General features: G+C 58.2%; 1 protein-coding gene across 4 annotated transcripts in view; it reads right to left on the bottom strand.

The window, feature by feature from the left end:
- Window positions 1–8,981: 8,981 nt before the first annotated feature.
- KIF21B (kinesin family member 21B) overlaps window positions 8,982–26,528 on the bottom strand; it is a 39,873-nt gene continuing 22,326 nt past the window's right edge. Inside the window, exons 13-35 of one of the 4 annotated variants that reach the window (XM_032710375.1) lie at window positions 26,116–26,233; window positions 25,652–25,843; window positions 24,834–25,033; window positions 24,570–24,677; window positions 24,079–24,147; window positions 23,455–23,684; window positions 22,903–23,050; window positions 22,610–22,804; window positions 21,738–21,839; window positions 21,451–21,616; window positions 21,083–21,143; window positions 20,727–20,784; window positions 20,068–20,273; window positions 19,525–19,599; window positions 19,260–19,373; window positions 18,605–18,643; window positions 16,346–16,482; window positions 15,914–16,094; window positions 14,230–14,394; window positions 13,562–13,679; window positions 12,695–12,865; window positions 12,063–12,262; window positions 8,982–10,812 (exon numbers count right to left, since the gene is read on the bottom strand). In XM_032710375.1, coding sequence (XP_032566266.1) covers window positions 10,758–10,812; window positions 12,063–12,262; window positions 12,695–12,865; window positions 13,562–13,679; window positions 14,230–14,394; window positions 15,914–16,094; window positions 16,346–16,482; window positions 18,605–18,643; window positions 19,260–19,373; window positions 19,525–19,599; window positions 20,068–20,273; window positions 20,727–20,784; window positions 21,083–21,143; window positions 21,451–21,616; window positions 21,738–21,839; window positions 22,610–22,804; window positions 22,903–23,050; window positions 23,455–23,684; window positions 24,079–24,147; window positions 24,570–24,677; window positions 24,834–25,033; window positions 25,652–25,843; window positions 26,116–26,233 — 3,108 coding nt within the window. In that variant the 3' untranslated portion in view covers window positions 8,982–10,757. The other 3 variants (XM_032710373.1, XM_032710376.1, XM_032710374.1) reach the window with 3 other exon arrangements.

Raw genomic sequence — 26,528 nt, 5'->3', positions numbered from 1 at the left:
CTCACAGCCACCTCTGGCTCTTTGTCACTTCAAACTGGCAGCTGGCAGCAAACCACCTCCTGTGTCACAGTGACAGGCTGTTGCAAACGTGGATGCTCTACCTTGGCATATGGACAAGCAAGGGCAGGGTGGCTCATGTCCCGTCCCCCTTGTCACATCCCCTGGCCCTGGGGCAGGCAGGGCCAGCGTGCCAGCCAGGAGCCACCAGGTCACACCAGCTGATCACCTGCCCCAGCTTCATTCCTCTGCAGCACAGTCACGAGTGCTGGGTGCTGCCAGGCCCTTTTGTTTCCTTGGGCACAGCATCCCACAGGGACATCCCCATGCCTGGGAGCAGCCCCTGCCATCACTACCACGGGGCAAGTCAAGACCACCAGGGAAAGCAGACAGGACCTGAACCTGCATCCAGCCAAGGGCTGAGCCTGGGGCTCCTCCATGCCCAGGCCTGGGCTGCCAGTGCCTGTGGTTGGAAACCTGCCACTGGGGAAGCTTTGTCCATCCACCGTTGCAATGCAGGTGCCCTTGGAGCAGGGTGGGACATGCCAGCACTGTGCCCTGCCCTGGGCCACAGACTAAGGGCTGATGGGGAGGGCATGTGGCACTTGGGAGTCTCCTGCCCAAGCCATGTGCAGCCCAATCCCTGGCTCTCCCCATCCCAGGGGACCTGATGGATGCCTGACAGAGCTGTCTGGCATGGACCACACTGAGCATCCCCTTTCCCAGGTCTCCTTTCCCTGCAGACCCACAGCAACACTCAGGGAAGCATCGTGGTCAGTCCATGCACCTGGGTTATGCCACTGACGGGAGAGGTGCCCTCAGTGGGTGACACCCTCAGCCCCTGCCGTGTGCCCAGCATGTTGGGAGCCCTCCAGGTCCTTCTGGTCCTCATGTCCCACCTTCCTTCCCTTGGGTTTGGGAATCAGGCCAGTGGACCTGAGCAATCCTCCCCAACCCCCTGCAGATACTCTCCAGTTTTCCTGCCCAAGAACTGCCCTTCTTTCCCCTCTGTCCACTGATGTGCCACACGACCTGGGCCCTGTAATGGGCCATGGGGAGATCACTGTGGGCAACACTCCCTGGAGATGCTGATGCACTGTGCTGGGGGCTTGAGAGGTCATAAGCCTCTCCTGAGGCATCCTCATGCCTTCCCCAGAGCCACAGGGTGCCATGAGGAGTAGGATGGTGCCCATGGGACCCTCCTCTGCTGAGGAGCAGCTGCAGCACTGGTGGGTTCAGGGCAACTTCTCCTTGAGCCTGAGGATGGGTGGCAGAGGGCTGCCACCACCTCATGGCCAGAGCTGGTAGCTCCCAGGGGAGCTACCCTTGTTGTCCCCTTGCTGCTAGTCCAAGCTCCCAGGGCACCTTCAGGCATGTGGGGTGCATGTCAGAGGGTGCTGCCTGCCCAGGCTTGGCATCTTGCTGCAACAAGGGAGAGGTGGCTGTAGGTGTGAAGTGACAGTGACATGAGGACTGGCAGGAAAAGGTGTCTGTGGTGCCATGCATGGCTGAGGCACCAGGTGGGAAGGGAATGCTATGATGTCACCTGCCCTGCCAGGGGTAGTTGGGACCATGACACCCCCACGTTTCTTGACCAAGGATGGTGTTTGCCCTGGCAGAACCATGGTGGCTGTGGGTACGGAGGCTCACGCTGAGGTGACAGCCATGGCACAGGCTGAGGGTGAAGCAGGGCATGGTGCTGGGGGCTGGGCTGGCTCTGGGCACTGCCAGCCCCCAGGGACACCTCAGGGCCGGCCCAGCATCACTCAGGACCAACACTGCGGTCCAGGGCTGGAGCAGTAAGTTTTCAGGGTGGGAGGTGCCCCACGCGGGGAGCGGGGGTGAGTGTGGGAGGAACTGCATCCGGGGGGTCAGTGTGGGCACAGCCCCGGGGCTGGCGACTGCTGCTCGGCTGCTCTGTCTGACCAGTTCAACCAGGGATAGCCGGCTGGAAAAGAGAAAGTGGAGGCTGCAGGAGCTGAGCCCGGTCCTGCGGGGTTGGAGGTACAGCTTGCTCCCCGCCTCCCCACCCTGCAGCAGGTTGGCTGCCCGGTGTCCTGGGGGGCAAAAGCTGGTGCCATAGCACCGGTCACCTCCGGTGGCTCAGCAGGCACCACACAGTGGCACCGTGTCACACCCCCCCCTTGCATATCCCCCTGACTGCATCTCCCACTGGCCAGGTCAGCGGCGCCCCCACCCCCCAACATCTCCCTCAACATCTCCAGCAGGACCCTGCGTCGCCCCCAGCATCCCTCCCCACCCCTCACCCTGCATCCCCTCCAGAATCCCTCCTCAACCCCTGCATCGCCCCCGACGTCTCCCCCAGCCCCCGGCCCTGCATCGCCCGCAGTGTCGCGGTTCCCCCGCTCCCCGGGCCGTGGTCCCGCAGCCAGCGCTGCCCTCTGCCGTCGGCCCCGTGCCACCGCTCCCCTCGGCAGCCTCTGTCCCCCGAGAGCCCTCTCACCTCGGCATCCCATCCACCACGAGCTCCGTCCCCCAGGAGCACCTTCCCGCAGTGCCGGGGGACCTGGGTACCCCTCAGGGCGGGGGGTTGACGCGATGCTGCAGGGTCAGGGATGCTCTGACAGGGGTTGGCTGTCACGCTGGGTTGGGGCTGCCTGGTTAGAGCCCTCCTCCTGCTCCTCCTCGCCAGGAGTAGAGCCAGCTGGGTTTGGTCCGGGCTTCCTCCACCTCAGCCCCTGAATTCTGCCCCAGCAAGATCAGCTGTGCCCCGTTTGCCCGAGGACCTGGTGCCTGGAAGGATCCACGTCACTTTCGAATCATGGAATCGTTCAGGTTGGAAAAGCCCTCTAAGATCATCAAGTCCAACCCCAGCACTAAACCATGCCCCCAAGTGCCACATCCACATGTCTTCTGAACACTTCCAGGGATGGTGACTCCACCACTGCCCTGGGCAGCCTGGGCCAGTGCCTGAGCACCCTTTTGGTGAAGAAATTTTCCCTAATATCCAACCTGAACCTCTCCTGGTACAACTTGAGGCTGTTTCCTCTTGTCCAACCTCCTCCCAACACATGGGATTATAGAATCACAGAATGGTTTGAGTTGGAAGGGACCTTTAGGAGCCACCAAGTCCAATCCCCTGTCATGGGGCAGGGTCACCTTCCACTCTATCTGGCAGGGCCAGAAGGGCTGCAGTCACAGTCCCCTCCACCTCTGTCCCACTCCTTGGGCCAGGCACATGGGGATAGGAGGAGATGGGGGTTCCCAGCTGTGCTCTTCTCTGCCTCAAAGCAACCCCTCTTCTCCATCCCTTCATCTCAGAACATTTTATTTGCAAAGACAAAAAGGCAAAGAACAAACACAGCCATTGAAAAACGTACAGCAGGAGACCGCAATAACTTACACTATTTACAGGAACACACCAAGGTATAAAACACACGCACACGCCTCGTGCTCTGACAGACCCAGACCGGGGCTGGGCTGCACAACCCCCCAGAGACACCACCAGCCTTCACAGCAGTTGGCCTCTGGAAACAGCTCTGAGTGAGAAAAGGCATCTGCTATTGTGCTCCTTGTGCAGCAGGAAGGGTGGTGGAGCAGGCGACACGGTGCTGCAGCTCCCCAGCCCTGTGTGGGGCTGGATGGGGGGTCCTAGGCCAGGTGGAGCAGTTGGCAGGGACCAGGGCAGAGCTGTGATGGATGAGGGCACACGCCCCGGGGCAGGAGGAAGGCAGAGGGCTGTACTTTCCTGGGGGTTCGGGTCTGTGCTGGGCTCCCTCTCAGTTACAGGTGAGCACCAGGCAGCACCTGGAGGGGTCGGGGGTTCCCTTCCCTCCCCAGGAGGGTGAAGGGGGGCTCAGGAGGGTGTGCAGCCTGCAGGACAGAGTGAAGCTCCAGTGAGCTGCTGAAAAGCAAGTTGGAACCCTGTGCTCCACAGGGATCGTACCTGGACCCTGTTCAGTGTGGGGCAGGGGAACTGGGATGGGATGGGGCACTGGGAGAGCACCCTGGGAGGCAGGCACTGGTTTGGCAGCACCAAGGCAGGAGGCCGTATCTGAGACCCCAAAGCAGCTGTGCTCAGAGATGGTGGGGAAAAACAATGTACCTGGGGGGGACAGGATGGGACCCCAGAGCTCCTGTCACAGCTGGCCAGCCCATCCTGTGCTGTGGGGGCTGTAGGAGCTGGAAAGGAGACAGTGCTCAGGCTCCCACGGGGGCTCACAGTGGTTTGGGGATCCAGTGCTTTTGGGCTCCTGAGTCTTGCCCACCCCTGTTGTGCAAAGCTCAGCTCTAGGGCAGCCCTGCATCCCCCACAGAGCCTGAAGCCCACCCCTGTGTGCTGGGGGTGAGGAGACCCCTGGTGCAAGAGTCAGGCCCTGGGGACAAAACCATAACCCAGAAATTTGAGGAAGGACTGCAGGTATGATCACATGCTTGGCACAAACCAAGGCACCTAAGGGTGAAGAGAACGAGGTTCATGGTGCGAAGGCAGCTCCAAAATGTCCCTGCCCTGAAGGGGCTGTCAGAGAGGCTCAGGGACCACCAGAGGGGACTTCAGTTGTGCAGCAGGGCAAGCCCTGAGCCCCAGAGAGCAGCCAGCAAAGGGATGGAACAGCTCACCCGTGGCCACTGGCAGGCAAAGAGCCCTCATTCCAGCCCACCTCCTCCTCAGTTGTCCCAGCCCATGGCCCAAATCTGAGCTCTGAAGGGCCAGAGTCCAAGGGGCCACCCCTCCTAACCCACCTGCATGTGGGGACCTTGTGCTTTAGTGTTTGGGTAGACCTGCCCCCCGAACTGACAGTGTGGCTCAGAGCTTCCCAAACCTCACTGTGCCAGGGGAACGAGGTCCAGCCCAGAGCAGGAGGCAAACTGGGGGCTCCAGGGCTACCCTCGTTTATGTTCGGTGCCTGGAACTGGACCTAAACTCAACTACGTTTTGGGAGTGGAAAGTCAAAACATCACACACCAAAATCAGCTTCTCACAGACCACTCCCAGCCTGAGCAAGGGTTTTAACAGCACCCAGTTCCTGCTGCCATACAGCTGCAGCAGGCTCTGGAAAATGGGGGCTAGGACCAGCCCATTCCAGCAATGTGCTTTGCACGGACATTTCCCAGACAAGGAATGGATATTCTCTGTGCATCCACAGAGAATATCCGTGAGAGCAGAGGCAGGAATGTGGGCTGAGCCAAACCTTCCCGAGGTTCCTTTCCATCCTTCCAAGGGCAAGATGGACCACTCCTAGGCTGCCAATCAACCCAATAATGAACAGCAACACTGCCAGCCCTCAGTCCAAACATCCCACAAGCAATGGGAGCAAAATCTCAGTGTTGCAACTGCGCTGGGGAATCCCACTGCCAAAGGTGGGAGCTGGCAGTGCAGGGGAGCAGGAATCCCACTGCCAAAGGTGGGAGCTGGCAGAGCAGGGGAGCAGGACGCTGGTCCTGCTGCCCTGCCCAGGAGGAGGCAGGTAGGGGGACACAGGGGGCGGCTCAGACATGCAGGAAGGTGGGAGTGAGGCCACGTGTCCCCAGGATGAATTCAAGTGTCAAAACCATAACAATAACAATAATTAAGAGGAAAAAAACTCCCCACCCCATCCCCAGTACGAAACCCAAGGACGACAGCACCCAGCTTGCACCGTGAGGTAGCTAAACCAGATCAACACCCCAGAAACGCTCTCCTGCATGGGAAACATCACCCCACACAGGCACTAAGACATACACACACATACACACACACAGAGATGGGATCACAGTCACCCCTGCCCTAGTTCTGGTCAGGACAGGGTGAATTTGCCAGGAGGGGGCATGGCCAGGACCCTGAGGTTATTTTAAACCACCTCATGTTGTCTCTTCCAGCTGCTAAGCAGGCTAAGCTCTTAGGTGAGCATTTTGCATGTGAATCGCTCTCTTTTGTACACTTCTGCTATTAATATTGTTGCTGTTACTGTTGTTTTCTTATCTCACTGCTGTTTGGAGCAAACTGTTCTTATTTCAACCTATCATCTTTACCCTGGAGCGGTGCATGGTTTTAGTGGGAGAACTAAATTGGAGAATACCAGTCCTAAACCACGACAGCTTTATTTGGCACCCAAGGTGGGGCTCAAAGGGTTGAGATAACAACAGATCTGCTCAGAACACGTTGGAAACAAATTGGATCTAAGCATTTGCTGTACTGGGGACAGAGCATTGGTCACAATGCTGCTTGGTCTGTTCATGTGCTCCTCAAGGTGCTCTTTTTCAGAGCAGGGAGAGGGATCAGAATTGCTTTGTTGATGTAGTGTGGGAATATCAGTTTATGACATGATAACATCAAGAGCAATGAAGGTCATTTGGGATGTGTTTTCAGTGTTACTCTCCTACTCTTACCTTTGGGAGTCCATTAATAACAGTACCCAGCCTGTGGGGGGGAACAGGGGAAGATGATCTTCCTCAGCCTTTCACCCCCTTTTACTCCTTCAGGCCTGTTACAACAGCTTTTGAGACTTCTGAATTCCCTTTGAATGTTAAGGAAAGCATGTTCTTGTTGCTAATCCTGCCAGGTCTCCTCAGTGCAGCCTACAGTGTGTTTAGAGCCAAGAGATTTCTAGAAAGGTTATTCAGAGATCTGCCCCAAGGAGGGGTAGTCATGAGTGGCATGGAAGTGGGAGAAAAATGGGACAGTTTTGGGGAAAATTCTCTGCTCCAATGGTTTGGAAGTTCACCCCTGAACAACTACAGGACCCTCATAAAGCAACAGAATATTCGCAAGGAGAATGCTGTGGCAACTCCAGGGAGGAGCAACTCATTGCTTCGTGCTGGGCCCTGGCTGCTATTTTGTCAGACACTGCTTGTCACCAGACAGCACCCTGAGGGGAAGGAGGAGGAAAACAGAGCAACAGGCACCGTGGCCACTCAAACTGCAGCTGAACCAGAGGAACAATCCATGCTGGTAACAGTCACCCCTGTACAGAACAAGAAATCCGAGATCAAATCAGTTTGCACAGTGAGGGATGAAGAGAAGGAGGGCCCTCAGAACAGGAGGAAGAGGCAGGGCCAGAGATGATCACCCGATCCCCATCTCGGTGAGCTGCAAGATGTCTGAAAAGATTTCAGCTGTCACCAGGAGAGCCCCTGGTGACCTGGCTGCTCCAGGGCTGGGATATCACAGCCCACAGCATGAAACTAGAGAGTAGTGAAGTCAAGCAGCTGGGATCCCTGTGCTGGGATGTGGGCATTGACCAGGGGATTGGGAAGAGGACAGAAACTCTCAGCCTCTGGAGGTGACTGTCAAGTGTGAGGGAAAGGTGTTCTCTCAAGGATGATCCAACAGTGCACTGAGACAAGTGGAACACCACAAAGAAAGGTATCCAGTGCCTGAGAGAAGCAGCTGTGCTGGAGCTAATCTACAGGGATTCAAATAAAAAGCAGTCCCCTGTAGATCCAGAGGAGGTCCAGTACACACAATCCATGGGGCAGAAGTTTGTACGGGGTGCACCATCATCATACACCAACTCGTTGGCATTGATGTCAGTGAAAGAAGGAGAACAGTGCCTCAGACATTAGCTGACTCCAGCAATATGAAGATCATCTTTTTTCCTCCCTACTGACCTGCAACTCTGCTGTGGAAAGACTGTCCAAGACTGTGGACGCACTTGAGCAAGTTATAGAGTAAATGTCTGACACCCTGCCAGTGTGGATCAGTCTCTGCTGTCGGGAGCAAGTGCCCCCTGCTCCAGAGAGGGGACACACACCATGAGATAACCTGTGGTTTTACCTACATGACCACAGAGAGGCAAGGAAATGGGATGGAAAACCCACCTCTGCCCCAGCAGCAGGGGTACATGAGTCGAGAGGAAGAACAACCATCACAGAAATTCTTCAAGGATAAATGCCACTCCACTTTCCAGTGGGCAAGTCCTCAGACAGAAGAGGAGGGTTGATGTTACTTCCCATCCTCTTGAAGGGACCTCCAGTTCATCTTTACAAGAAGTGAGCAACGAGTATTTGTGACCAAGAGCAGAGGGGCCCTGCCTCCAGCCAGGTGGAGGAAAGGGGCAGTCGGATCTGCTGGACTGTGTGGATGTGGTGGCACATCAGACCCACAAGAGCATAAGGCCCAGTGCACAAGGTACCCTGATGCCACTGAGATATGTAGGGGCAGAATCCATTTCTTCTCTTCCAGGGAGAAGGGGTCTCTTCTGGTCAAGGTCACATGGCTGGGGGTCAGGTCAGGGGCTCCATGGTGAGCATTTTGCATGTGAATCACTCTCTTTGGTACACTTTTGTTATTAATATTTTTGCTGTTACTGTTTGTTTTCTTCTCTCATTGCTGTTTTTCAGTAAATTGTTGTTATCTCAACCCATGATCTTTACCTTTTGTGCCTCCAGGTCTCCTCTCCAGTCCACAGCAGGGGACCGGGAGGGGGAGCGAGCCATGCATGGTTTTAGTGGGAGTACTAAATTGGAGAAAATCATCCCTAAACCACAACACCCCTCACTTCAAAGACCCCCCACCTTGGGATGCCAGTGCTGCAGCATGAGCTCCCTCCCTCCACAGGCAGCAGGAGCCTTGAAGCCCCTCAACACACTGCTGGACCGTAGCTGCAAGGGATGCTCAGCACATCCAGGACTGGCCACTCAGCCCTGGAGTATTAAACAGGCACCTGTAGCCTGCACACAGGAAGAAACTGGTGGTGAAAAGCAAGGCAGGTCCGACCCTAGGCCCCCCAGAGCTCCCCTTCAGCAGGAGCAGCAGGAGATTTCAGGGCAGGCACTGGCAGATCTCAGTGCAGACATCGATGCACATGGGACAGCTGGCTACAGCCAAACACACCCCACCATACACACACACAGCCCCTCTGGCCAAGCAAAGGTTAAACCAGCTGAGGAATGAGCAGGGAAATCCTCTCCAAGACAGGCTTGGGGGGGTGACACATCCTCCAGACCCCCATGTCTGTGCGCTCCTGGCTGGCTGAGGTGCCCCAGACATTTCTAGCTGTGCCCCCAGTTCCACAGGTCCCACGGGATGGGTGGGTCAGTGACTGTCCTGGGCAGGGTCACACACACACATGCCATACACCCTCCAACAAGGCAAGCCAGTAGGATGGAATTTTCCCCCCAAAAGGCAAACCCCCCCCATCAATTCAACAGAGATGCTCCTGTCTTTCACGATGCAGAGGAATCCCCATTCTCCAGCCAGAATACGTAAAACAAGGGCTGATAGCAAATGACCTGGGGCTGGTCCAGGTGTCACCATGGCTGGAGAGAGCAGAGTAGAAATGGTCTGTGCTTTATAGGGCAGGTCCTGGAACCCTTGGCCTCCAAGATCCCAGTTCAGTGCTGGTGGGATCACATGGAGAAATCCTTAAATTTGAGTTCAAGTGCTGCTTCTTCTGTGACAAAGGGGAAAGGAGAGCATGTGAGGCAGCACCCATCTCCTCGGCCACCCCATGAGAGCTCTGCGTGGCCCAGGGCAGGACAGAGCAGGGGATGGTCCAACAGGCCAAAGGAGAGACGGAGGGAAGCTCCAGTGTGAGACCAGGGCCTTGCCAGCCCCTGGAACAGGAGAGAGAGAGGAAGGAGGCTGGAGAAGGTGCATCCTTGGGGAAACGCTCCTGGAGGGAGCTCCCAGCCCCTCACGGAGATGGGATTGTGCATCTGCTGCAGGATTGTCCTTCGAGCGCAGGGAGAGTCAGGGGACTTGTGCGAGACCAGTGTGTGCAACCCCCTCCTTACTCTCCTCCTGGCACAGTAGATTCCAGCTGCTCCAGGCCTTGCTGGGCCCTCTCCATCCCCAGATCCATGGAGACCAGCAGGCCCAACCTAAGCTAGCTCCAACCCAGGCAGAGGGCAGAGCCCAGGGGAAGGACAGACAGGCCACAGCAGTGGGGCTGACAAATCCAGCCTTGGCTGTTTTGCCCTGTAACCTCCCTTCTTGCTTCATTTCTCCACCTCGAGGGAGTTAATGTGCTGCAGGAACACACCACAAACCCGTGCTGGGGGTCACAGTGTCCAGAGCAGGGCTGAGCAGCCCATCCCTCCCCGCTGCAGAGTAGGGTGGGCACGTGGGGAAGAGCCCAGAGCCATGGGGCAGTTGTGGTTACAGCTGGGGTTTGAAGAACTTCGAAGGGAATTGCAGCAGGTTTGTCTGGAAGTTGCCTGACAGAGATCTTTCCAGGCTTGCTGTGTCTCCCAAGATGGGACATGGCAAAGGAGCTCAGAGGTGCCCACCTCCAACTGCGGGGGACAGGTAGACAGAGGATGGGGAAGAATAGGAGTACCAGGAAATCCTTCTGCAGCCCCCACAGCAGAGGTGTCCCACGAGTAATGGCTCCAGAGAAGCACCCTCTGTACTTGTGTCCTGGCCAGCAGACACCAAATGTCCTCGTGGTTGTGGAGAAGGACTCCTGCAGGAACCAGCCCCAGAGCAGCACATCACAGCAGAGGCCACACAAGCCCACAGTGGCAGGAGGGAACTGGGTGTCTCCAAGAAGGAGCCAAGGAGCTCTGACCCCCAGAAGTCCTTACAGCAGGATGGGTGAGAGGAGAGATGAAATATTTCCTGGTCACCGGAGAGCCATTGAGAAACCTCAGCAGGAGGGAAGGTGGAGCTGTCAGTGCCCCACAGAGCTGCCAGTGCCCCACAGGAGCTGGCAGTGCTCAAAGTATCACATGAGGCATCATCCACCCCGTTGGGTCAGGCACAAAGAAATCCCTGTGCTGGGCTGAGTGCTCCTGTAGATGACCGAGTCCTAATAGCAGGGGGAGGCACCCTGACCTTCACCCTGCTCCCAAGCCTTCCAGTCTTTCTGCAGTTCCTAGTTTGACCCCGCGGGCAACCTCCTCCCACTCCAGAGCTTCACTGTCAAGTCGCTGAGGAACAAAGGTGAGAGGGACAGCATGACCCAGGGGTTGGGGCAGGAGCCCCGCAGACGCTGCACAGAGGACCACGAGGGGACATGCTCCCCTCCCCACCCACGGCAGCATGCAGCCCCCAGAACTTCCAGGCCCTTTTCCCTTGGCAGGAGGTTGCCCAATGCACTTTGGGGAGCGGGCAGGCCCAATGGGGCTCAGCCCACTGGCAGCAGGTGGGGACAAAGGGAAATGGTGACCTCCAGGGCTGACCCCACACCATGACTCCTGCCCCCCTTGGTCCCAGCATTGATGTCCAAGGGAGCTGCTCTGCTCAGTCCCCCCGGGGCACGGGCTGATTTGGGGGTGGCTGCTGATTCCCAACCCACTATCCATGCAAAGGTGTGGGCAGGCCACGGCTTCCACAGAGTTGCCACAGTGGATGTGGGCACTTGGCAACGAAAAAAACCCCAAAAAGCAAATGAAACCAAGGCAGGGGGTATGGCTGGGACAAGGGGACAAGTCCCTTCTAGCAAAGACTTATCAAGTGGGGAAAAACGCAGAATAGTTTCATACCGTGAAGAAGCAGCTCAGACCAGAGAGAAAGAGGGGAAAAAAGAGAGAGAAGAGCAAAACCGACAGTGAGAGGGACAGGGGGAGGGAGAGATGGAGAGAAAAGGGAAGGAGAGACAGAAGAAGAGCACATGAGCAAGAGAGTCAGAGAGCAGGAGGGTCAAGGCAGACTAGTAGCACGGCCCTTTATGGCAAGGACGCGTCGTGGAAGGCAAGGGGTGAGCCCAGGCACGTAATTCCATAACTTTACCCGGCAGTCGCTGTGGCACAGATGGGAGGTGGGGAGGAGGAGAGACAGAGAGAGACAGAGAAAAAGGAAGGGAAAAAAGGGACATGGTCGAAAAGAGGGTATCAGAGTCTTGCTGCCAAAGAGCTCCCCAAGAGCAGCAGAGGATGCCCAGCCCCGGGGGAGAGGGGTCCCTGCATGGGGGGTAACCCAGGGCGTCACCAGAGAGTGGGCAGGGGATGGCTGGGGACAGCTCTTGTCACCGTGGTGGGCAGGCCATGCCATGGGCAGGCTAAAGTGGGCAAGAGGAGATGAAGGCGTGGAGGGACTAGAAAGCTGTGAGACTCTCCCCTTCCCTCCCTCCCCGCTCCCTGTTCACCCAGCACACACCCACCCAGGCCCAGGGGTGACAGCTCAACCCCGGGGTCTCCCCCTTCCCAGGGGCTGTGGGGGCAGAAAGCCTGAGGCTCACCTGGAGGCAGTGAAGATGTGCTTTGAGTTGGTGCAGATGGCGTTGATGGGGCTGTCATGCCCCTTGATCTCCCCGACTGGGGTGAAGGTGTCCACGTTCCAGACTTTGATGACACCTCCTCGGCAGGCGCTCAGCACCATGGGGCGGCCGGGGATGAAGGCCAGGGCACAGACCCAGTCTTTGTGGGCATTGGGGATTTGCTGTAGGTATGGGCACAGAGCAGAGGTCGTGACCAACCTCAGCTGCAGCATCACCAGCAGCCTCACACACCCAGCCTGGTCCTCAGTGACACCCTGGGATTGTGGGACTGATGATGCCCAGTTAGGAGCCAAGGGGATGGACTCAAAAGTCAGGGCTTGGTTTCTCCCCCGGGCTGGAGACAACCATCCTGAACTCAGAGGGGAACACAACCCCCCCACACTACAGCTGATGCTGAGCCTGTCTGGGGGGGAGCTGGCAATCCCAAGTGCCCTCACCCACGCCCGGCCCAGCATCAGGAATGTCCTCCCCGGTGAGCTCCATGCAGGACACTGGCACTACATCCCTGGACAAGGGTCCCTCCCCCAGACCCCAGCAGCAACATCCCTCTGCCCCACATCACTGCAGAACTGGTGCTGTGCTCCCCTCCAGACCTGGGTAAGTTCCTGCTGCTCCAGATCCCACTTCTTAATGCCGTTGTCCCTGGAGCCGCTGAAGAGGACATCTCCCTGGATGGCCAGGCACTCGATGCCATCGTAGTGAGGGGGCTCAAAGTTGTGAGTTGGGCCAATGTTGCCCACCATGCCCTCCGTGATCTCAAACACCTGGGGAAGAGCAGTGGGTAACAGACCACAGATGGCACTGGGCACAGAGCTGGCCCTCTCCTGGGGACCTCTGTGTTCTAAGCTCAGGGCACCCAGAATGGGCATTGGGGAGTGGGCATTGCCAGCTTGAGGCTCTTTGGGGCTGAGGGTCCTGCCATCACCAGAGGAGATTTGTCACCAGGGAGAGCCCCACTCTGTTGCATTTTACTCCTGGTGAGCCTTTACACTCCCCATAAGCCAAGTTGACAGCTGAGTGGGATCCTGTCTCACTCACCATCTCACCATCCCTGCTCACTTGCCTGGTGCCAGCTCTAATTCAACTTGCTAAAACCTGAAATGAAGGGACAGGCTCCTGCTGTGCTGGAGCTGTGACCGAGTGGGCACAAAGCATCTATATCAGGCAGGGGGGGAGAACTGAGCAGAACAGGGTGAGCTGCTCGTCTGGGTCAGCCATCATAGGCCAGTCCAAGCCACAGAGTCCGAGGGACAAGAGAAATGCAAGTCCTTCTCAGAAGGTGCACTGTGGACCAAGCAAAAGGCAAGATTTGGGAAGAGGAGACAAGTGAAAACCTCATATGCAGAGGCAAAACCAGAATCTGGGCTCAGCTTTCAAAAGGAGAGAAGAGACCTCAGGGGTTGCCAACATCTGGGCTTCCCTACAGGACACGGGGTGCTGATCCCCAAGGAAGAGAGTACCTTGACGTAGTGATCTTTGGAACCTGTGACCACCAGGTCGTGGTTGCTCGCTGTCTGGTTCACTGTGAGACACATCACGGGCCCGATGTGGCCACTCAGCTTTCCCACAGGCTGCAACCTGGGTTCAAGGGCACAGGTCAGCCCCCTCCTGGGTGCTGGAGCTCCTCCAAAGGGCCCTCCCAGGCAGAGACCACCCACCCCCCAGCCAGCACTGGAGCCCCACAGGAGGGGTTATTCCCTTTGGGCGATAGTGAGCAGGGAGATCTCATTCCCAGTGACGCTGGGGAAGGAAGGCAGTCTGGGGGTGTGCCAACATCTGGCTACACAGCCTGAGAGTGTGCCAACATCTGTCTGCAGAGCCCAGGCTGCAGCACAGGGTGTGCAGCTCAGTGCCCAATAGGCAGGTAGGAGGGCAAGGACAAAACCAGGGGGTAGTGCTGCTCATCCCACTTGTCTTCCCCCTTTCTCCTGAGCTCTGCCCAGTGCACAGACAAAGCCCCCACCCCAGGTAGCTCCAATGCTGCTCATCGCTCCTCAGGTCTCATAGGAAAGGGTCCTGCAATTCCTTATTCCAGTCAACTTCCATTACTAAAAAGGCTTTCACTTTTCCCAGGGGGATAATTTCAGGCACCCACAGGATGTCCTGCCCAGCTCAGCACCCCCCTCACCTGCTCAGCTCCCAGATGCGGACGGAGTTCCCGGCGGCGGCGTAGAGCGTGGTGCCCGTGGGGTTGAGGGCGATCTGGTTGATCTGGTGCTCCCCCTGCACGCTGGTGACCGTGCGGGTGGTGGTCCCAGCACAGGCGTCCCCAGAGATCACCTGCCCAGAAGATCTAAAGAGGGGAGAGAGGTCAAGGGGGGAGGATGAGTGGAGATCAGGGGCACTGAGGAACTGTCCCCCTGGCCACAATGAGACCAACAGGAGCTCTGTCCCCCAGACCAGTGCCCAGCCTGCAGAGGCAGCCAAGGATGTCGGGTCTGTGCATGACACAGAGCATGGGGCCCTGGTTTCCATCTGAGGGCCATTCTGCTCTCCTCCCATTCCTTTCCACTTCACACAAGTGAGTGCTGGCATCCAGCATAGGGAAGCAGAGGTCTTGACCTCTGCACCAAGGGGAAAGCACCTTCAGGCCAAGGCAGATGAGCTGAGGCTGGACAGAGAAAGGAGCTCTGGGCCAGAGTGAGTGGGTAACTCTGGCCCACCATACTCTCCCCTAATGTTTGAGCCCTACTTCAAGCTGGCAGCCACAGCTACAGCCTGCTCCATGCTCCTTTCTGGTCCTCAAACTCCTCACAGAGATCTGAGTTCCCCACTGGAGAGCTTGAGATTTACCCAGCCATGATGCTGTTGGGGCTGTGTCTCCCTTCTGGAGCTGTTGGCTCTCCTGGCCACTCTCAGAGTAGCTGCAAAACCTCTTCAAAGCTCTTGACCCTTACCAAGGGAAAGTACTGGATTCTGCAGCTGGGATGGGGCAACCCTGGCTGTGTGTATAGACTGGGGAACAGGAGGCTGGAGAACAGCTGCGGGAAGGGACCTGGGGGTCCTGGTCAATGGAAAGTTGAATGTGATTCAGGAGGGCCAACCATGTCCTGGGTGGCATCAGGCAAAGCATCACTGGGTGAGGGAGGGGACTGTCCTGCTCTGCTCTGCACTGGGGTGGCCTCACTTCAAGTTCTGGGAGCAGTTTTGGGCACCACAATACAAAATCCTAAGCCATTAGAGAGTGTCCAAAGGAGGATGGGGATCTGGAGGGGAAGCCAAGGAATGGCTGAGGTCACTTGGTTTGTTCAGCTGGAGAAGAGACTAAGAGGAGACCTCATTGTGGTCTTCAGTACTCTCATGAGGGGCAGGTACCCATCTCTTCACTCTCATGACCAATGACAGGACTTGAGGAAACAGCTGGAGCAGAGTCAGGGGAGCTTTAGGCTGGATATCAGGAAGAGGTTTTTCACCCAGAGGGTGGTTGGGCACTGGAACAGGCTCCCCAGGGAAGTGGTCACAGCACCAAGCCTGAGTTCAAGAAGCATTTGGACAATGCTCTCAGGCCCAGGGTGGGACTGTTGGGGTGCAGGGCCGGGGGTTGGACTCAATGACCCTGATGGGTCCCTTCCAACTCAACATATTCTGTGATTCTGTGATCCTGAGTCTTCTCTGCAGAAGGTCCCCACGGGCTCTCCTCACCCCAAATTCTCCCACAACCTCCCTGTTCCCTAAGGAAGCAGCACTGCAAACTGGCACTAAAGGAGCTGTTACTTGGCCCTGTCCCCAACCCCTGTAGGTCCCGGGACTGGCTCCTGCAAGGTCAGGGATGCCCAGAGTGCCCCGGGCCTCCCAGCGCCGAGGGTACGTACGTGAGGGTGCGGATGCACCGGGCGGAGTCGCGGATGTCCCACACTTTGATGTACGACGTGGACACGGTGAACACCAGCCCCGTGTGGCTGCAGTACTTGATGGAAACCACGTTGTTTGGGTGACCCTTGAGGGAAGCGATTTCCTGGCCTGTCACCAGGTTCCACATTTTGCAGCTCCGGTCTGTGGGAGGAAGAACATTCCAGAGAGTGTCGGCAGGGGTCTCCTCTGAGGAGACAACGTCTGTTCTGAGCATCTCCCCCCCACACAGGGCCAGAGGGAAAGGAGCCAGCCAGCCCCTGCACTGGGGCAGGGCAGGGCCCAACGCTGAAGACAGGGACCACCCCCGCAGTGCCCAGCACTTCCCACATTCCCAATGCCAACCTGCTCCCACAGCATCCGCACCTTCCCTGCCCCCTCTGCCCACCACTCACCTTTGGACCCCGTGAAGAGCAGCTCGTCGGTGGCATCCAGGCAGAGCACAGGCTTGGTGTGTCCCTCTGCCACCGAGACACACTGCAGTGGGGCTGTCCGGGCATTCTTGGTGCCACCCACTGGGTTAATGATGCCCCTTCGTGGGAGAGAGAGAACAGGTACAGTGCAGGGCTGGAGAGGCACTGTGCCCACAGTCCCAGGGCATGGGAGAGCTGTCTCACACCAAAGCATCTTCCACTGCCCAGCTGAACCTGGCATGTCTGAGCCAAGGTCTTTGTAGGAAACCCCAGGAGTCTCCCCAGGGGCAGCCCCTTCCCACCTCTGCCCCAGCAATGGACTGGGAAAGGGGGAGGCTGCCCAGTGGCCTCTTCTCTCCCCCTAAACCTCTCGTGCCTGGGCAGCAGAGACTCAGGACAGGTCAGGAGACCCAGCTCACTGGCCCTAAGGTCCATTTTGGGACAAACTGCCCCCTCTCCAGCTGGAAGCTCTGCTGGGATAAACATTTCAGGGTACCAATATCAGCACCCCAGTCTCTTGGGGGCCGTCAGCCTGTAGCTGGTGACATTTGGAGACAGGGCCCTGCTCCTTTACACAGACCACAAGGGTGACAAAGGGCAGCACCAGCTTCTGCACCCCATATCCCTGTCACAGTGGCTGTTCCTGCAACCTAGCTTTGGGCAGGAGAACCTCCTCCTGCCAAACCTGCCTCCAAGGACACTGCTGCCTGTCCCAGGGGACACAGCACCTGCCAATCCCCTCTACTTCAGACGTGCTGAGGGTGCTGAGGACCACCAGCCCAACCCTTCCATGTGTGACCCTCGGGACCCTGGTGTGCCTGGTCAGCAAGCACAGCCACCCACAGCCAAGGGATCCCAGGCTGGGCTGGTTTCTTCTTACAGGCAGGGAAACTGCAGTGTGGGGCTGGGGAAGGGCAAGGTCTGCGTTAGTCATGAGGATAAGCACAGGCTCATTAATTTGGGTTTGGGAATCACATGCACGTGATGGTTCTTCCTCAGCTCTGCCCTTACCACTGCCAACCCAACAGCCCTCCCCTGACTCCTGGTGCTTCCACCAGTCTCAAAGTGTCACTGAGTCCAAGGGGAAATCCTGACTGCGTGGGGTGAGATGTTTTCCACTGACTCTGTGTGTCTGCCTGACTAAAAACTGCCCAAAGTGACACAGCCCAGACTGGTCTGGTGACACTCCCCCAGCGACTGGGGGCCTGCAGGAGCTCAGGGCACAGGCAGAGTGAGGGGACACCCAGGTGCTGGAGAGCTGCTCACAGAATCATGGAATGGTTTGGGCTGGAAGGGACCCTAGACACCATCTCATTCCACCCCCCTGCCTCGGGCAGGGACACCTTCCACTAGACCAGGTTGCTCCAAGCCCCATCCAACCTGGCCTTGAACACTTTCTGGGATGAGGCAGCCACAGCTTCTCTGGGCAACCTGTGCCAGGGCCTCACCATCCTCACAGGAAGAATTTTTTCCTGATATATATTTTAAATCCCTCCTCTTTCAGTTTTAAACTGTTCCCCCTTGTCCTGTCACTATCTGCCCCTATAAAAAGTCACTCTCCCTATTTTTTATAAGCCTCTTTAGGCACTGGAAGGCCACACTGAGGCTGATGTTCCTTAAGGATGGGGGAAAGTTGGTCCTTGTGTTGGGAAACCTCCACAGGCAGGTGGGTGCAGTGGGAGAAGCCCAGGAGCACCTTAACCCCAAGGCTGAGCTCTGCACCACAATCTGACTGGATTCCTTTGGGAAAGAGATCAACTCTCCCCAATTCAGCACCAGGGAAGCACAACCAGGCACGGGGAGAACCTGAGATATTTGCCTGGAAGAAGCTTACACAAAGGACACACTGGAAGCACCCAGGGTCACTTGTCCCCTTCCCCCACCACCCCACCGTCCTGCTGGAGAGCTGGGGAAGGCGTGGGACACGGTGGCCTCAGGCTGGCAAGAACCCATCAGAGATGGAGGAGAACATGCTGCCAACCCCAAACCAGCCAGTGCCCGCAGGTGAGCCCAGCGCCGTGTTTCCAAGGGCTGATCCAAGCAGGAATGGCTCTAACTTGCAACCGAGGGGACAACATCAGGTACCAGAGGTGGCATGCCAGGAGGGGACAGACACACGAGCTGGGAGGGGGGGAGAGCAGCAAGGTGCAGGCAGAGCATGTGGGGACAGGGAGAGCAGGCACCTGAGACAGAGAAAAGGAGGAGCGGAGGAAGGGATAATAAATAGAAAGTTGTCTATACCTCAGCACCTCCGAGACAGAGGAATCGCTGTCATCAGACCTAGGGGCAGAAAATTAGCAGGATTATGGGAGAGAAAACCCAGACTAGAGGAGGCAGCAGTGGAGTCAGAGGTGGAGGATTGTTATTGCATCCAAGCCAGTGTAGGATAGAGAGGAGGAGGGGAGAGAGGGAGAAAGAGAAGCACACATGGAGAACCAGGGGAGAGCAGAGGAGCAGAGGGCATGTGATGATCAGACAGCAGGTCTCCATCAGGGAACGCCGGCGCTGCTAACAGTGTCCGAGCTGAGGGCAGCACCCAACCTGGGGGAGGCTGGAGCAGCATTTGTGGGTGAATGCCAGTCCATCAGCTTCCTGTGAGCCCTCACCCCCTCACCCCAGCCTGTTCCGTCGCCTTTCCAGGGCCCCAAGTCTGGCACTGCCCTGTCTCCAGGCAGAAGCCAGGAGTGTGACCTCAGAGGGGGCACAGTGGGCAGGAGCACAGCACTGGCACAGCAGCTGCTCCCTCACAGGGAGAAGCAGGGGAGGTAAAGTGGTGACAGGACACTGGCTGGAGCCAACCCAAGTCCTGATGCTCCTTTTTGCCCCACAGGGTACATGTGTGGTGTCACGGTCTGGGTCCCCCTCACTCACACACTCCCACCCCACCAGGACTTACTTATCCAAGGCAGACCCCTGGCTCTGGGTGCTCGTCAGGCGGGAGAAGACGTTGCGGTCGTTGCGCGGGCGGGTGGGAGGGGAGGAGGGAGGTGTGAAGCCAATGTCTGCAGGCCTGAGCCGGGAAGGATCAGAGGGACACACGACTCGGGAGCTGCTCACTTGGCACCAGCAGGGCCCAGCAGAGCTGCCCAGACAGCATCCTTCCCCACTCAGTTGGGCCACCCAGCCTCCCCCCCCCACATCACCTTCTCTCCCAGGCTCACCTGGCAGGTTGCCCACGGTCGTAGGATTTCCGCCTTGTCAGGGGAGAAGTGTCTGAGCCTCGGGACTGCCTGGGACTGAAGTGAGGGAACAGAGCAGAGTAGGTGCCTGCCCTGCACTGGGATCCCTCCACAATGAACACCCGTGTCCTCCCCCACAAGAGCAAACGAGAAGTTGGGCTGCCCTAGAGTCACAATCACACAGTCAGAGGATGCTCAAGGCAGCCCTGAGTGCGGAGGCTTTTGGCAACCCAAGAAGGCTGATAACCAAGAGCAGGGAGTTGGGGACCTTCACACACCCCCTTCTTTCCCTGCTCCTGAAGCACCCTCCTCTCCATCTGCAAAGGACACCAACACACTCCTCGACACTCTCCAAGTCCCGCTGGAGAAATCCACCACTGCTTGCTGCAGCCAAGCCTGGATAGATGCTGGACTGGGCTCACCTTCACCCCTCTCCACCTCCACAGGCCAGACACAGCTTCCCATGGGCTGGCCCACGCCTTCACGAGCCTCCCAGTGCCCAGAGACCCATCACCCCATGCTCACAAGGTGCTTCCTCGCGTGGGCAGGCTGACGGTGCGCGACACCTTCTCCTTGTAGTAGGGGTCTCGGATGGAGAAGCCGATCCCATCCTCTTTGATCTCCATGAGGGACGCCAAGGACTTGGTGATGTTCTTGGTAGAGACGTCCAGCGTGGGTCCCAGACACTCAGCTGACACTGCCTTCATCTGCCCCGAGAGCTTGGGCTCTCCCTAGAGCAGGGCAGAGGGCTCAGGGCTGGGCAGCGGGAGCAGCCAGTGCTGTGGGGTGGGGAGCTCGTGCTCTCTGACCACAGGAGGCTGAGCTCCCCCAGGTCACACTGGGATGCCCATCACAGCCAGCTCTCCATGCTCAGAACAAACATACTGACAGCCTACACAGAACATTGGCTGCTTCCCTCCACCTCTGCCCTGCACAGGGTCCTCCTTGGTGCCACTCAGATTGGCAGGGCCGATGTGGTGGGTGTTTCCCAAGTTTCTGGTATCTCAGGACCACAGTACCAGGAGATCTTGGTTCCTCCCATCCAGGGATCAGCCATACTGCCTATGCCAAGCCTGGTTCCCCAAGGTTCAGGCCACAGAGCAGAGGCCTGGAGCATTGCTGAACATCTTTCCATCCCTCCTCCCAGTCCCTGTGACAAGGGCCACACAAAAAGGCCAACTAACCTTGAACTTGAAGTCATCCTGGCTTGCTGAGCCCTTCATGGTGAAAGACTGGGAGATGCTGCAAGGAGAAGAGAGCAAAGATGGATCTTCATTGCCAAACTCTCTTCAGAAAGCTGGTGCCACTGGTCCACTAGACTCCTTGGTTTACCCCCTGCTCCCCAGTACCCTTTCTCCAAGGAATGATCACATCTTCACTTCCCACTGGTGTCCAAGAGACATCTCTGCTCCCCCCACCAAGGGCTGGGTACCACGGAAAAGCTCCGGTGGGGCTTTGTTCATCCACAGGGTCCCCTGAATGGCACCAGGCATCTTGCCCCAGGCACCACCAGCTCAGGCAGCACCAGGCTGGTGCTTACCTCCCATCTGAAGCCAGGCTGAACTCTGAGACCTCCTCATCCGTGCTGGTGTAGCCGTTCTCTGCGTGAGAGGGAGGCAGCGCATCAGCAGCGCAGAGGGGACCCCACTGTCCCCAGCCCCATCTGAGCCACACGGTGGAGGGGACACCCCAGGCAGCTGTGACGAGTGACCCCGTTCCTTGTCCCTGTTGTTCTGGTGGCCAGGACACACGGCCCTACCCAGCATCACCCTCGAGGCAGGGTCCCAGCCATGGCACCTCCAGGTGCTTCCTGGAGGGCCAGCACAGGGTGGACACCCCACCCCACCCCACAGGCCAATGGATGAGCACACCTGGCCTGAGGATACACGTGCTCAGCCCAGGTCCCACCTTGCTGGACGTTGTGGATCAGCGCCTGCAGCTCGGGGTGGGACTCGGCCTTCTCCCGCAGGGCGTCCAGGATGGCGTGGTTCTGTGAGGAGCTGGCCACGTCTGTCTGCCGCAGCCGCCCCTCCAGCAGCCGGATCTGGGCCTCCTTCTGGGCTACCTGCAGCCCCTGGGGAAGGACAGCCACACTGGGGCTCAGGCGGGTGTCACAGGTCCCCACCAGCAGGTCCCCACCCTGGCACCCTGTAAGAAACCCTGTCACGCATCCACCCCCCAGCCTGGCCCTGCACCTTGTCAATGGAGGCCTTCAGGAAGTTGTCCAGCAGCAGCCGGGCTTCGGCCAGGGAGCAGGAGCTGATCACCACCGAGGTGTCCGTGGAGTCCAGCTCCTCCTGAAACGTGGAGAAACAAGTGCTGGATGCAGCAGCGGAGCTTTGCCGCTGGACACGGGATGGGCAGAAGGGGCTCCATGGCCAACACAGCACCTCCATCATCCTGCAAGCACTGCCCAGTCCAACACTCGCCCTGCCCAGTCTGCCCAGTGGCTACTGGGGAGATCTGGCCATGGGGTTGTCCAACACAACCTGAAGGGATTCTGCACTGCTACAGAAATTCTGGGGCCGACACTTAATTAGACACCGAACAGACACCAGGCTCACCTGAATACACAATCCAAAGCCTAGTGTGAATTAACAGCAGCTCTCCTTCCCTGCCAATCCCCCAGGTGACAGCTGGGGACAAGCCAGGGACAGTACACAGCCTCCATTTTGGGCTTCAGGCACTGAGGGGGATCAGGAGCTGCACAATGGCATGCCCAGTGTCATAAACGGACACAAAACCTGAATAGCTTCTGCTGGGAAAAAATCCACTCCTCTTAGGACATTTCCAGCACATGAAGCTCCCATGGGGACGAGTGACCACCAGCACCATGGGCAGGATGGGGGGCCACAGCTTCCCTACAATTCCAGGGCAGTGGGATGACAGCAGCTTGTCCAGGGACATGCAAGGACCTGCCAGCACTCCTCTCCACAATTAACCACCTAATGAGAAGTGACTGTGTGGGTGCAGCCCCAGCGAGTGTGACACAGCTCAGAGGATGCTCCTGCCACAGAGAGATGCTCTCGCTCTCCCCCTGACAACTGGGCCCAGTCTCATTGCCCACCTTGGTCTCCTCAATCTGCATGATGGTGGCCTGGCAGTCTGAAATGCTGTCGTTGATGTAGTCAATGTTGGCCCCCAGCACCTCAATCTCCTCATTCAGCTCTTGCAGCCCTTTCTGTTCCATGGGGCTCTCTGCCTGCAGCTTCGCCCGCTTGCCCAGCAACGCCTCCTGCAGCAGTGACAGCTCCTCGCGTTTCTGGGGGAAAAGGGAAGGGGGATTGGCACTGTCTGCACAGCCACCCCCCCGTCCTGCACCCACCACCCGGCCCTCTCCATCCCCAGCACCACGGCCACCTTGATGAGCCTCTCCATGTCCGCCTCGAGGTTGACGATGGTCATCCTCTGCATGACGATGTCGAAGATGCGCCGCTCCAGCGACTGCCACTTGAGGCGGGCAGCTTTGCTGAAGGTCTGGCTTGAGCCCTTCTTGGGGAACTTCTTCCTACAGCCAGAGGGGAGAACAGGCATATAGGCAGCCAGCCACACCGTGCTGGAGAGCTAGGCTTGCCCCAGGAGGATGCCAGGGCTTTGACTGGCCAGAAGCAGAGGAGGCATCTGCTTGTGGATTGCCCAAATTTTCCATTGCCCCTTAGCAAAGAGGGAAAAGAGACAAGCCCAGCAGGGTTTGTGCCATGGCATTTAATCCTTGTGGAAGGCCAGCTCTGGGCGCAAGCCCAGGTGACAGTCAGTCACACTCTGCCAGCACAGCCCGTCACAGGGTCATTAGTTTAATACAGGTCAAGTGCACATTAAGAAGCCAGCCTTCAATCTCTGCCACCAGCCAAAAGCCAGCCATGGGGATCCCTGGGATGCCTTACTGTCCACCCACCCAGCCCCTGCCCTGACCTGGCAGGCCGAGCCCCGTTCACAGAGGACGAGGTGTCTCCCAGGAAGTTGTTGATTTTCCTGTTCCACTGGCGCACGATGCTGGAGACGGAGCGAGCGCCGGACTCGGGCTCGGAGGAGGTGGTGCTGGCCGAGACCTCTGCGCCCGAGTCCAGCATAGCCGGCTTCTGGCTCGTCCTGCCCGCCACCCGGTCTGACATGGGCTTGGCCAGACGGCGCAGTGCTGACACCTGCCCACGAGGAAGGGCAGAGCAGAAGGTGTCAGCTGGGCACCCCCATCCAGCCCAAACCTGTTGATGTCACTCCGTGGTCCCCATGGGACCAAGAGCGGCAGCTCTGTAGACCCAAAGCCCAGGGACATTTGTGCCTCATGGGTTTCCCTCTCCTCCCTCATATCCCACCCCTGCCACCAGGCTCTGCTGTCCAGGATGAGGAATTCTGCTGCTGCCTGCAACCATCTCCCACGTGGTTCCTGAGCCACCAAACCCCTCCCACCCTTTTGGGAACCCCACTCCCAGAGTTGGCCCCCTGTCTAAAGGACAGGGTTTCTCTGAGCCAGGCATTGGGGGCCCAGCCCTGCATGGGGGATCTGGGACCTGTGTGGAGACAACCCACTCCCCTCACCTCCTGGGTTTTCCTCCGCAGCACTATTTCCTGCTGCCGCTTCTGAGACTCCAGAGCCCTGATCTGGAACTGCATGAGAAAGAAAAAAGACACCCCTGGGGTCCTGTCCATTCACCCCAGTGACAGCTTCAGTCCCAGGGCTCCCTTTAGCACAATCTCACTCCTGATCCTAGCAGCGAGCAGGTTCCCAGCCTCAAGCTGGCCCTGACTGCACATTGACTCCCGCACACGGCAGGGGAGGGAGGCCACAGCATCCCCCATAACTGCAGCAGAAGCTGAGGGAAGGCTTCAGGAACCATCCAGCCAGGTGTGCTGTGCTGGGGCTGCACAGACCCCAGTGAGGCCATGGGCACAGCAGGGCCCCAAGCTTCACCAACTTGAGGTATTTATTGAGCACCTGGAGTGCCAGAGCAGGACAAACACCACCCCCCCAGCCAGGCCAGCCCCCCTGTACGGGCACACTGGTGGCACGTGGTGAGCTGGGTTCTCACCTCCTGCCGGCGCTGCTCCTTCTTGAGCTGTGCAATCTCCCGGTTCCTCTTGGTCTCCACCAGCCGCCGCCGCTGCTGCTCCTCCCGCATCTGCTTCATCAGCGCAACCTGCAACGCAGGGTCCCGTGTGCCCCGACTGCCCCGGGCACCCGCCCACCCAGCAGACAGATGCTCTGCACTTGCCACCAGAGTGGAAAGCATTGCTCCGAGTGGGAAGCCAGGCTTGTTCAGGGGATCCCACCCTGCCCTGGCACATCCAGGTACCTTTGCCTTCTTCATCTCGGCCACCTCTGCCTGCAGCTTCCGCAGCTCCCGCTCGTAGCGGGACTGGTTCTTGAGCAGGCGAGCGTGCTCCTTCTGGGCTGCCTGGAGCTTCTGCAGGTCCCGGTTCATCTCCTTCAGCCGCTTCTCATAGTCTGCTTTGATCTTATTGGCTTTCTCCTCTGTGTAACACTCCATGGTGCCTGGTGGGTGAGGAGGGGGTTTGCAACAGCCATGCACCCTGGGATCCTCCTGCACCCACACGCCCTGCCTGGACACACCAGGCATTGCTTCCTCCCTGTCCCACCATAGCCCCCCCTCACCCCGCTGTGGGCTGGGGTCTGTCTGGGAATCCTGCTGGAAGGGCCTAGCACGGGGTGGAGACTGCTGGGCTGAGCTGTGTCTCCTGGAAGAGCTGCAGACTGAGACCCACAGCCACAGCATGGGTGACCCTGCCCCATTTAGCCTGGAGATCAGCCACAGCACAGGGTCTCTTGCCCCTCAGTTTCCCCAGGTGTCCTCACTGGAGTGGTGGGGGCTCATGAAGTGGTGCTCAGTGCTACAAGAGGCTTTGCCTCACCATCCTTCTCCAGCACCAGCAGGGTCCAGAGCTCTGTGCTGACTGGTCCTGCTCCCACAGCAAGACAAGCAGGGTCTTGGGGGTCCCAGGGACTTGAGCAGAGGCAGAGGATGACAGAGCTCTACCAGAGCCAGTGTCGCATGCCAGGGGTGGATGCTCTGACTCTGAGTCAGCTGGGCAGGAGTGGGAACTGGGGCCTGATGCTGCAGGGGTGGGATCCCACAGGTGAGGTGGTTCTCACTGAGGTTTTGCAGGACCCGGTCCCGCTCCAGCTGCGTGTCCCGAATCTTGTTCTGCAGTAGGATCAGCTTCTCCTCATACTGATGCTTGAGGGTCTGCAAGCGCCGCTGGCTGTTCTCCAGCTCATCAATCAGCTTCTGCTTGATCTCAATCTCACAGGTCAGATCTGCCAGATCAGCCTGGAAATTCACAGCTGGAGGCAGAGGGGGACAATCAGGCTGGGAGGGGTGGGGAGCATCGCTCCCATGGCCCCACTGAGCCACAGCACGAGGAGAGGGCAGAGGAGCTGATGGGATCCCACATTGCTAGGGAGCAGCAGCACCCCAAAGAGCGCTGCAGCAACCCTGGGGCTCTTCCAAGTCCCCCACAGTCCTGGGGTTCTGCCTTCCCAGGAGCAGAGCTCGTTGCCAGAGACACCAGCAATGCCCCCACATGCCCAGGGCTGCACACAGATCTCCACTTTACCCTTCTCCTCTGCATCCGAGTCTGAGTCCACCAGGCTCTCTTCACTGCCCGAGTCCTCATCTTCATCCTCACGCCCATCCTCTTCCTCACAGCCACTCTCATCCTGCTCCTCCTCCTCCTAAGAGAGAAGTGCCTAACATCAGCCTGCAGCATGGCCTGCTCTTCTCTCTGCAGCTCCTCCCTCCTCCAAACTTGAGCTCACCCTACAGCAACGCCCCACAGCCCCCACAGTGGGACTCAGCCTCGCACACCAGATGACCAGGGGCTGCAGCACCATTTCTGGACCCCTACTGCACACTGCTGAGAGGAGCAGCTCTGTGCCCCATCCATCCTTGCATCCATCCCCTCCCAGCTGGGCAGCCCTGCATTGCCCAACCCCCTTCACCTATGTCAGTTGAAACCAAGCCCCCAAA

Source organism: Chiroxiphia lanceolata, chromosome 25 (genome assembly GCF_009829145.1).
Source record: "Chiroxiphia lanceolata isolate bChiLan1 chromosome 25, bChiLan1.pri, whole genome shotgun sequence".
Lineage (NCBI taxonomy): Eukaryota > Metazoa > Chordata > Aves > Passeriformes > Pipridae > Chiroxiphia > Chiroxiphia lanceolata.
The sequence above is the reverse complement of the archived record's forward strand: the minus strand, read 5'-3'. Positions and strand labels throughout refer to the sequence as shown.